Genomic DNA, 12,823 nt, shown 5'->3' on the forward strand with positions numbered 1-12,823 from the left:
ACTGGGACAATGTGTGTGTGCCTCACAGTACAGGTAGTAAGGATTTCCCTGCTTCAGATTGAGACGGTGTAAAGGCAGAAATGGGCGGAGCTACACGCTACATGTGACTCAGGAGTGAAGGCTTTAGTAGTCTTTAGCTCCTCCCACAGAGGACAATCACACGGGAAAGGGCGTGGCAGGAGCGATGCACGTGCACTGCGGCCGGAGCTTATTGGTTAGCTGCTCTGCCCGGGCTTCTTACCAGCCAATCAGAGATGGGGTTATGCACATGCGCGTTCCCGACCTCCGTGCCCGGGTCTTCGGCTCACCCTGCGGTCTCCCGCCTGTCACCCCGAGCAACGGCACCATGGACGAGCTGTACCTGGAGAACATCGATGAGCTGATCGCAGACCACAACAAGATCGTGAGTGCCCGCCCCCTGCTACCCGTCACCCCCCGCGCTGCTCCCTACTCCTACCCCATACATCACCCCCGCTCCCTACTCCTGCCCCATACATCACCCCCCGCTCCCTACTCTTAACCCATACATCACCCCCCGCTCCCTACTCCTGCCCCATACATCACCCCCTGCTCCCTACTCCATACATCACCCCCCTACCCCATACATCACCCCCCTGCTCCCTACCCCATACATCACCCCCCTACCCCATACATCACCCCCCTGCTCCCTACCCCATACATCACCCCCCTGCCCCATACATCACCCCCCTGCTCCCTACCCCATACATCACCCCCCGCTCCCTACTCCATACATCACCCCCCGCTCCCTACTCCATACATCACCCCCCGCTCCCTACTCCTACCCCATACATCACCCCCGCTCCCTACTCCTGCCCCATACATCACCCCCCGCTCCCTACTCTTACCCCATACATCACCCCCGCTCCCTACTCTTACCCCATACATCACCCCCCGCTCCCTACTCTTACCCCATACATCACCCCCGCTCCCTACTCTTACCCCATACATCACCCCCCGCTCCCTACTCTTACCCCATACATCACCCCCCGCTCCCTACTCTTACCCCATACATCACCCCCCGCTCCCTACTCTTACCCCATACATCACCCCCCGCTCCCTACTCTTACCCCATACATCACCCCCCGCTCCCTACTCCTACCCCATACATCACTCCCCGCTCCCTACTCCTACCCCATACATCACTCCCCGCTCCCTACTCCTACCCCATACATCACCCCCTGCTCCCTACCCCATACATCACCCCCTGCTCCCTACCCCATACATCACCCCCCGCTCCCTACTCCTACCCCCATACATCACCCCCCGCTCCCTACTCCTACCCCCATACATCACCCCCCGCTCCCTACTCCTACCCCCATACATCACCCCCCGCTCCCTGCCCCATACATCACCCCCCGCTCCCTACTCCTACCCCCATACATCACCCCCCGCTCCCTGCCCCATACATCACCCCCCACTCCCTACTCCTACCCCATACATCACCCCCCTGCTCCCTACCCCATACATCACCCCCCTGCTCCCTACTCCATACATCACCCCCCTGCCCCCTACCCCATACATCACCCCCCGCTCCCTACTCCTACCCCATACATCACCACCCGCTCCCTACTCCTACCCCCATACATCACCCCCCGCTCCCTACTCCTACCCCCATACATCACCCCCCGCTCCCTACTCCTACCCCCACCCCCATACATCACCCCCCGCTCCCTGCCCCATACATCACCCCCCACTCCCTACTCCTACCCCATACATCACCCCCCTGCTCCCTACCCCATACATCACCCCCCTGCTCCCTACCCCATACATCACCCCCCTGCCCCATACATCACCCCCCTGCTCCCTACTCCATACATCACCCCCCTGCCCCCTACCCCATACATCACCCCCCGCTCCCTACTCCTACCCCATACATCACCACCCGCTCCCTACTCCTACCCCCATACATCACCACCCGCTCCCTACTCCTACCCCCATACATCACCCCCCCTCCCTACTCCTACCCCATTCATCACCCCCTGCTACCTACCCCATAAATCACCCCCCGCTCCCTACTCCTACCCCATCCATCACCCCCTGTTCCCTACCCCATCCATCACCCCCTGCTCCCTACTCCTACCCCCATACATCACCCCCCGCTCCCTACTCCTACCCCCATACATCACCCCCCGCTCCCTACTCCTACCCCATACATCACCCCCCGCTCCCTACCCCATACATCACCCCCCGCTCCTACCCCATACATCACCCCCCGCTCCCTACTCCTACCCCATACATCACCCCCCCGCTCCCTACCCCATACATCACCCCCCGCTCCCTGCTCCTACCCCATACATCACCCCTCTGCCCCCTACATCACTCCCTACTCCTACCCCATACATCACCCCCCGCTCCCTACTCCTATCCCATACATCACCCCCTGCTCCCTGCTCCTACCCCATACATCACCCCCCCGCTCCCTACCCCATACATCACCCCCGCTCCCTACCCCATACATCACCCCCCGCTCCCTACTCCTACCCCATACATCACCCCCCTGCCCCCTACATCACCCCCTGCTCCCTACTCCTACTCCATACATCTGCCCCCTACCCCATACATCACCCCCCGCTCCCTACTCCTACCCCATACATCACCCCCCGCTCCCTACTCCTACCCCATACATCACCCCCTGCTCCACCCCATACATCACCCCCCGATCCCTACTCCTACCCCATACATCACCCCCCGCTCCCTACTCCTACCCCATACATCACTCCCTGCTCCCTACCCCATACATCACCCCCTGCTCCCTACTCCTACCCCATACATCACCCCCTGCTCCTACCCCATACATCACCCCCCGCTCCCTACTCCTACCCCCATACATCACCCCCTGCTCCCTATTCCTACCCACATACATCACCCCCCGCTCCCTACTCCTACCCACATACATCACCCCCCGCTCCCTACTCCTACCCCCATACATCACCCCCCGCTCCCTACCCCATACATCACCCCCGCTCCCTACTCCTACCCCCATACATCACCCCCCCTGCTCCCTACTCTTACCCCCATACATCACCCCCCTACCCCATACATCACCCCCTGCTCCCTACCCCATACATCACCCCCCGATCCCTACTCCTACCCCATACATCACCCCCCCGCTCCCTACCCCATATATCACCCCCCGCTCCCTACTCCTACCCCATACATCACCCCCTGCTCCCTACCCCATACATCACCCCCTGCTCCCTACTCCTACCCCATACATCACCCCCTGCTCCTACCCCATACATCACCCCCCGCTCCCTACTCCTACCCCCATACATCACCCCCTGCTCCCTATTCCTACCCACATACATCACCCCCCGCTCCCTACTCCTACCCCCATACATCACCCCCGCTCCCTACCCCATACATCACCCCCGCTCCCTACTCCTACCCCCATACATCACCCCCCCTGCTCCCTACTCCTACCCCATACATCACCCCCCTGCTCCCTACCCCATACATCCCCCCCCCTGCTCCCTACCCCATACATCCCCCCCCTGCTCCCTACCACATACATCACCCCCCGCTCCCTACTCCTACCCCATACATCACCCCCCGCTCCCTACTCCTACCCCATACATCACCCCCCGCTCCCTACTCCTACCCCATACATCACCCCCTGCTCCCTACCCCATACATCACCCCCCGCTCCCTACTCCTACCCCCATACATCACCCCCTGCTCCCTACCCCATACATCACCCCCTGCTCCCTACCCCATACATCACCCCCTGCTCCCTACATCACCCCCTGCTCCCTACCCCATACATCACCCCCTGCTCCCTACCCCATACTTCACCCCCTGCTCCCTACTCCTACCCCCATACATCACCCCCCGCTCCCTACTCCGTACATCACCCCCTGCACCCTACCCCATACATCACCCCTGATAAAGCTGAATATTTATCGTATATAAAACCCTTTATGAGGTCTAAGAACACTGTACGCTATTTACGTATGAAGTACCGTAAGGGTACGCTCGCTGCGTAACAATCGCTTAGCCGTAGTCGAGACGCTCAAGCGTCACGTTCGCTCACGGCCAAGAGATCACAGGCAGGCACGCTATTGGCTGCTGACTAACGTAATGGTTCACTATAGCGTAACGGACGCTGTATCGGGAGCGGGCTGCTCGAGCGATACAGACGCTCACGAGAATACGCTGTTGGTATCGGGCACACTTATAGGTGAGCGACTACCGTAATGCTACGCTATCAGCGTAGCGGACGCTCGAGACCACGAGGAGATCACGAGCGGCGCTGACGCTCACAATGTTAAACCTTTATATCTAAACCATAAACAATGAAATATGCTGTAAAACCTTAGTGTAGAGATAGGGTGTAGGTGTAACCTTATTAACTCAAAAGCTGAATGAGCGTCACCGACGCTCTGAGAATACTTAACACTATAAGAATTACACAGATACCGTGCTTAGGGTCCAACGCCTAATATATATATTATGAATGATATACTTGCAAAAGAATTAATACAAATACAAATCATACACTACAATATAACATAGACTACCTAACCAGATAACTACACAGGAAATACAATACAATTACTATCTAAGGGAAAATAAGAGAGAAAGAGAAGAGAGAGAGAAATGGCTCATAATAACAAGAAGATCAATATGGTTGCGGAGAAACACTTACGCACAAGGGGAAACGATCGCATGCGCCTCGATATCCAGCTCCCGATTATCAGCAATGAGAACCGTTGAAGAGAGTGAACTGGATATGGTCGGCCTGCCTATTTATGCCCCTCACACAATACAATTCAATGGTCCCTACAATCTCATTGTTCATTGGACACAGGAATTCGGCTTCGCATTATAACAAAAGGTCATAGGTTGATTCATACAGGTGGGCTGTGCCTGCTTCCAACTGTTCAGGTGGGTGGGACACTGAGTTTCCCGCCGCATGACTAAATAAGAACAAATAATAGTAAATGGACATAAACTTCTTATGTCCATAACTATTCGCACGAGCGATTAATCCGCTCCAAACCAACACCGGAATATTGCTATTTAAATACTCTTCCGATGGGTACCAAACACCACTGTATGACCCCTGTTAGACCCTTCGTACAATACAAAGAGGGATCTCTCTGTTCAGGAACATGCTATGTTAACTAAACTTTCAGAATCTATCAAAGGGACCATGATCTACAAAATACATTATATAGTGAAAATATGTAACGATTGAGTCGCACGCTACGATCACATAAACTCTACCGTAAATACGCATACCGTGCGCCTGCGGGTGCCCGCGACTGTGAGTATGCGCACGTACGGGAGAGCGCACGCATGCGCAGCACGGACCTGTGTGAGGTGCAAATATGGTAGTGTGCATAGAGATATTTTTCTGACTTTGACAGTCCACCCTTTGGCAGTCAACAATAACTGCCACCTTCTAAAACATTTCAAAAAGAGAAAAATATATGTCAGGGGTTAATACATTTACATGGTTGGGTAGGGGAGGAGAGGAGAAGGTAGGAAAAGGGTATGACCTAGTGAGATAGCAGAAGCATGTGTGTATGAATCCGTGCTTGGGGGTCATGTATCATCGTGCCGTACGTGTTTTAAATCAAGCTTCGAGGTATTGCGAAGTATACATTTGAATTCCTTCTTATCCTGTGGTACGGGTCTGTGGATGGGCTGTCAAACTTTACCGAGCTCTTTTCGGCTTTGGTTGTAACAAAATGGGGGAGCACATTTTAGTTGATGATACATGAATGGGGGAGATATGTGATTGCTGATATCTGTGCCTGTATTCCCTATCGACTATGTGTGTCATTACCTGAGGGTTGTAGAAATGAAGAAAAGACATAATTACGGTAAATGCGGTGGTATTCTATGTCAGGTAAATGTACATTCGTCGATTGAGGTCTTGTTTGGTGTCTGTTGAATGCAGTCTTCTTTGTGCTTTTGCCCATAAGGTGCGAGCAAAAGCTGTCAATGTCCATAGATTTACAAAAGTGTTGGGCTAGCGTAATTTTAAAATTTCTAGGGAAACTGGGGATCCATGGCATAGTTCATCAAAAATCTGTGTATCAGGTTGTCAAAACTTCTTCTTTAATCCATCTGTTGTCTGTATATCGGCTCATCAAACTCCTCGTCCAAATGGGTCTTTTTACCTTGGGGAAAACGGAAAAACAGGTGAAAGAAACGGACCGTAGAAATCGCATTTTCATCACATCATTGTTTCTACCGTTGGGTCATAAATCAAGTCCATTGGAATTACAGTTTCCTCACTCCTTAGACTCATTACCTCAGGTAGTACTTTTCCAATATAACACAATCCTTCAGAGTTTGGGGCAAGCCACTTTATACGCCTTTCTCCCGCATATGAAATATGCATCATCGGGGAGAACATATGGGACGGAGTAGGACATAACCATATTACACACCTTCCATGTGAAATCTCCTAACCCTAATTCTCCCATCTGCTTAGTACACGTATCAGGTTGTACGATATGTGCACAGTATCCTGGTGATACCTCTCCAACTCTCGTAATCCTATTTCCTAAGGTATACCTATACCGGAAAGATTTTCCTCTACTGGCTATGTGGCGTATAAGCTCTGTATCTGTTGGCATTCTATCGGCTCTATGCGAAAAGGTCATGGTTTGATTACTCCATGACACTTCCCAATTTCCCGGCTTTCGGGGATTGGTAATGTTAAAACATACTAGGGGTCTATCCACATGATATTGGTGGAGCTTCAAACTAGGAGGGCTGGAGATATTAAACCTCCTGTCCACCGGTCTCCCACCACTTAACTCAAGTACCTCCCCTAACGTTAAAGGAAATGGTACTAGCCCTGATTTGCTATGACCTTGAGGTACTTGAGAGCATACCCAACAATCTGTTTTATTTAACACGCTACCCACTAAGGAGTGATAGTCACTCAATGGATGCCGGTCCATATGGATATTAAAACTGGATTGGCATTTCTTAATGCACCCATCCTCAATTACATTGTTACAGAGCCTACAGATACAGTTTTCTTTTCAGCTAACAATCCTTAAAAGAAAAATGTTTACAAATAACATGGCTAGATCGTTTCTGGTACTCGCCTTTTGCTTGGTGGTTGTATTGCTATTGGAAATTTACACCTCCGTCTCAGTCATCGGAACCTTTCTGGATCCTTTCTCGACCTCTCTGGTACTCTCGCCGGAACAGACTGCTCTGGTCAACATCATGGTCAACAGGAAAATCCATATCACAGTCTCTTGGGGCAAGTCCATCTTACAGGAGGAGAAAAGAAGAAATTTGTAATGGGGGTACAGAAAATCAGTTTGAGGGGGAGAGAAACTTGTTACGATAATTAGTTCTCTCGTCTTGTTGTTCTTCTTGTTCTGCTGTCTTCTCAAAGGTGCTGTCTCTCAGTCTTCCAAACGAACATTCTGGTGATGCAATATTCCCTCCAAACCAGCGATCTTTCTGTAAGGAGCAAAAATCTTGCATTACCATTTGTCTAACTGATGGGTGACATACCATCTTCAAAACATGAAAGCATGAGTGAGAAGAGAGAGAAAACAACAGCAAAAAAAAAAAAAAACAAAGAGCGAGAACAATTTATATGCATGTGTATATTACCTAAATCAACAATAGCCATCAATAGGAAAAGAGAAAAAAAAAACATTTTTCAAATATTTTAAAACATTGCCAGATCATCAGGCTGTCATATCTACATGTCTAATGGTTTCCTTGCGCAGTCCCTCCCCCCCAGCACTTCCATATTCCATTGTCTGTATCTGGCCAGAATACATTGGTGCGGATAGGTCATGCTGGGGTTTGGTAGACTTCTGCAAAGACCAAGTATATATGCAATGTTTGAATCCTACCAATAATCGTCAGAGATGGGGAGAGAGAAAAAGAAACATTTCACAGATACATTTACAACGTTTCACCCGGTCATTCCTGTGTCTTCAGGGAATGACCTCCCAATTTATTAACTATAACCTCAGGCTTACCATCAGTCCTAATGATCACCTTTCCTGACTGCACATTATGGGTGTGGGCCAAAATTTTTCCTATATGATCCCTGATTATAATTTTGTGTGTTATAACTTTGCTCATTTCTTGGTCTAGGGGGTCTAACTTTATGTGGGTTATTACAGTTGCTGGCATAATGCCCTTCTCTTCTACAATGATAACAAATCCTTGGCTTTCTCCATGTGCTAGGGGCCTGGGGTTCCGGTCGACTTGATGCCTCCTCTAGTGCTTGGATGTTCAGTGCCATTAACCGCTCTCCCTGCGCTTCCCTGGTTCTTTGGATATTTCGGTCATGCTCGATAGCGGACTCTCTTAATGCAGCGACCGAGATACCTCTCCAATGAGGTATCGAGGTTTGTACCCTAATTTTTAGTGTGTCTTTTAAGTTGTTCATTAATACAGACACAGCTACCTCTCTGTGGTGTACATTAGTGTCAATGTCATCTATACCCGTGTACCTAGCCATATCCTGCAGAGCCCGGTGAAAATACTCTGATGCGGATTCACCTTTTTGTTTTATTGTAAAGATTTTATTCCACTTTACTACTGTAGGAAAATATTCTTTTAACTGTAGATTAATTCTTTTTACATTATCTTGGTTATACTCGTCTGTTAGTGGCACTTCCTCATCTAGTTTACAATCAGCGATAAATTTCAATGAATCAACATCGGGGGGTAAACATGTCCTCAAAACTGTCCTCCAATCTTTGTTATTTGGCTCTGCAGTATGTCCTAGCACTCTAATGTATTTCTGACAAGCAACTAAGTCTTTCCTGGGATCAGGAAATTCAGACAGAATTGTTCTTAATTCTGTCCGGGAAAAGGGGCAGTACATGGCGATGTTCCTGACGGGAGTGACTCCTGAAGAGTCAGTTTTCCCATTTGGTACTGCAATTACCCTGACAGGATTAAGTCCAGTAACGTCATTCTGAATTGATTCTACGATATAAGGTACATTTGTTTGTGCGTGAAGTATAATACCATACGTACCTGTGGACACGACCTCACCTGACCCTCCGTTAGGGGGTTTGATTACAGTCTTTACCGATTTGGTCGCGTCCACCTGGATGTCTTGTGTGATGGCTTCTGGAAAAGGCTCCGACATTGTGCTGGGCTCACTTTCTTGTTGTTGTTCCTGAGGAAAGTTTAACATGGGGTGCGACTTGCATGGGTTAATAGTTGTACATTCAACAGCATTACAATTATCATTGTTACATTTATTACACTTATTCTTATCATCTATACTACAGTTGCTAAGAGCGTTTTTATTGTTCACCCTTGTGCTTTTCTCCGCAACCACAATCCTCTCCATTGCCATGTCTCTCCTCTCAAGATGAAAGTTAGGTGTGTAAGTTACATTTCTTTGCATTTCACTTTCCTGTTGCCATAACTGCAAACAATCATAATGTTTAACTCGTTGTTTCCAGAATTTTATGAGACAGATCCTCCGCCTTAAATTATGCAACACCTCTGTGTCAAAACTACCTATCCCGGGAAATGGTGCCTTATCCCCCGCAGTCATTCGTGTCCATTCATCACAAAAGGTCTCAGTGTGGGGACCATATTTCCCCCACATTACTAACCGAGCAGACCCTCGGGGTCTGCAAGCCTCTGGAGTCTGAATCCTGACTGCTGAACGTCTCTGTGTTGTGCACTTGGCTGCCATTGTGGACCTTACACAGAAAAACGTCCTAAAATGCACCAAACACAGAAATTTACGTTGGAAATCCTTAAAGCTCTTCCACTGAACTTCTTCTGCTCCGAGTATCTCCGGTCCGCCTTCTAGCAGACACGTGTAGCCGTTGCAGGCCCTATCTCTAGAGATTTTCCTGAGAAAATTCCCTTCCTTTTTCTTTACACAAATCACGCTTGCATGTGCTCCCTACAACACGTATGAGGGCAAGATTTACGCATGGATATACGACCTCATATCACGTTGCGTTATTGGTCACACATACAACCGTGCGGTCCAATCGTACCACTTATAGACACTTGTTGCCCATAAATGGTAGGATCATTGGAGTCCCCCTACTGTGCTCCAAAACAGCCAGAGCGTAACACAACGAAAACTTTATCACACTCTGTTGCACGTTTTCACTCAGACCGTGCTCATCACGTTCCACCAAAGATCACACAGATCACAAAGTCCACAAAGCGGAATTCAATACCGTTTTATCACATAGATCACAAAGTCCACAAAGCGGGATTCAATACACTCATACCGTTTTCAACCCACTATCATTCTTATAGTTTTCTGATCAGAAAAATAATTTCCCGTAGTCTGATAGCTCTCCCCAGAGGCGTTACAGTAAAGTAAGGTATTTAAACTAAGTTTTGGAAAAAAAACTGAAATCAATTTGTGCTATTTATCGCCTTGCGTTATTTACCGCGTTGCGCTATTTATCGCCTTGCGTTATTTACCGCGTTGCGCTATTTATCTCCTTTTAAAAATAACACTTGTGGTTTGAGTTACGTGGGCGTACCCGTACGCTCCGTTGCGTAATATACGCTGCGTGCGTCGGCCCTTGGATTGCGTACACAAGTCTCAGTCCTTTGTTAGAGACACGTGTACGCAAAGCAAAGATCCACCGTAACACAACTTATACGTTTATCAATGTAGATGATCCTCGATCATCTACCGCGCCCCACACTGACCTCCTTGTCTCTCAGGCACAGCTGTGTTTGTCTATACTTTAACTATATTACCTTTACTCAAACTATTGAAATAGCGGCAAATCTCTCTCAGCACGTTTATCAATTATAAAAAGGCAAACAGAAGAGTGATATACGAAAATACACAAATGAAAAAGAAATGCAGATATATATGTGCGTGCGTGTGTACGCAAGACAGAAAAATAAACAGTTTTAAAAGAGACTATCGTTTTGTTCTTACCTCCGGTCCCGGATTCCTTCAGCACCCTTTACTAAGAGAAGCAGACGCTTATCCCGACAGCACTACGAGGAATATAACCTCCCGCCCTTTGCTGATGGATAATGTCTGCTGTATCTACCTAGTGCAGATATGTGAAGGACGGGCGAGCCGCCAATTGATAAAGCTGAATATTTATCGTATATAAAACCCTTTATGAGGTCTAAGAACACTGTACGCTATTTACGTATGAAGTACCGTAAGGGTACGCTCGCTGCGTAACAATCGCTTAGCCGTAGTCGAGACGCTCAAGCGTCACGTTCGCTCACGGCCAAGAGATCACAGGCAGGCACGCTATTGGCTGCTGACTAACGTAATGGTTCACTATAGCGTAACGGACGCTGTATCGGGAGCGGGCTGCTCGAGCGATACAGACGCTCACGAGAATACGCTGTTGGTATCGGGCACACTTATAGGTGAGCGACTACCGTAATGCTACGCTATCAGCGTAGCGGACGCTCGAGACCACGAGGAGATCACGAGCGGCGCTGACGCTCACAATTTTAAACCTTTATATCTAAACCATAAACAATGAAATATGCTGTAAAACCTTAGTGTAGAGATAGGGTGTAGGTGTGTAACCTTATTAACTCAAAAGCTGAATGAGCGTCACCGACGCTCTGAGAATACTTAACACTATAAGAATTACACAGATACCGTGCTTAGGGTCCAACGCCTAATATATATATTATGAATGATATACTTGCAAAAGAATTAATACAAATACAAATCATACACTACAATATAACATAGACTACCTAACCAGATAACTACACAGGAAATACAATACAATTACTATCTAAGGGAAAATAAGAGAGAAAGAGAAGAGAGAGAGAAATGGCTCATAATAACAAGAAGATCAATATGGTTGCGGAGAAACACTTACGCACAAGGGGAAACGATCGCATGCGCCTCGATATCCAGCTCCCGATTATCAGCAATGAGAACCGTTGAAGAGAGTGAACTGGATATGGTCGGCCTGCCTATTTATGCCCCACACACAATACAATTCAATGGTCCCTACAATCTCATTGTTCATTGGACACAGGAATTCGGCTTCGCATTATAACAAAAGGTCATAGGTTGATTCATACAGGTGGGCTGTGCCTGCTTCCAACTGTTCAGGTGGGTGGGATACTGAGTTTCCCGCCGCATGACTAAATAAGAACAAATAATAGTAAATGGACATAAACTTCTTATGTCCATAACTATTCGCACGAGCGATTAATCCGCTCCAAACCAACACCGGAATATTGCTATTTAAATACTCTTCCGATGGATACTAAACACCACTGTATGACCCCTGTTAGACCCTTCGTACAATACAAAGAGGGATCTCTCTGTTCAGGAACATGCTATGTTAACTAAACTTTCAGAATCTATCAAAGGGACCATGATCTACAAAATACATTATATAGTGAAAATATGTAACGATTGAGTCGCACGCTACGATCACATAAACTCTACCGTAAATACGCATACCGTGCGCCTGCGGGTGCCCGCGACTGTGAGTATGCGCACGTACGGGAGAGCGCACGCATGCGCAGCACGGACCTGTGTGAGGTGCAAATATGGTAGTGTGCATAGAGATATTTTTCTGACTTTGACACCCCCCGCTCCCTACCCCATACATCACCCCCTACTCCTACCCCATACATCACCCCCTACTCCTACCCCATACATCACCCCCCTACCCCATACATCACCCCCCACTCCCTACTCCATACATCTGCCCCCTACCCCATACATCACCCCCCGCTCCCTACTCCTACCCCATATATCACCCCCCGCTCCCTACTCCTACCCCATACATCACCCCCTGCTCCCTACCCCATACATCACCCCCCGCTCCCTACTCCTTCCCCTTCCCCCATACAT

The 12,823-nt window shown here is 48.7% G+C and overlaps 1 protein-coding gene across 2 annotated transcripts in view; it reads left to right on the forward strand.

The window, feature by feature from the left end:
* Positions 1 to 224: 224 nt before the first annotated feature.
* The window catches only part of POLD3 (DNA polymerase delta 3, accessory subunit), a 33,401-nt gene continuing 20,802 nt past the window's right edge, over positions 225 to 12,823 (forward strand). The window contains exon 1 of one of the 2 annotated variants that reach the window (XM_063950928.1): positions 225 to 403. In XM_063950928.1, the coding sequence (XP_063806998.1) occupies positions 263 to 403 (141 nt within the window). In that variant the 5' untranslated portion in view covers positions 225 to 262. The remainder of the gene's footprint in view (positions 404 to 12,823) is intronic. The other variant, XM_063950927.1, reaches the window with a different exon arrangement.

This window comes from Pseudophryne corroboree, chromosome 2 (genome assembly GCF_028390025.1).
Source record: "Pseudophryne corroboree isolate aPseCor3 chromosome 2, aPseCor3.hap2, whole genome shotgun sequence".
In the NCBI taxonomy this organism is placed as follows: Eukaryota; Metazoa; Chordata; class Amphibia; order Anura; family Myobatrachidae; genus Pseudophryne; species Pseudophryne corroboree.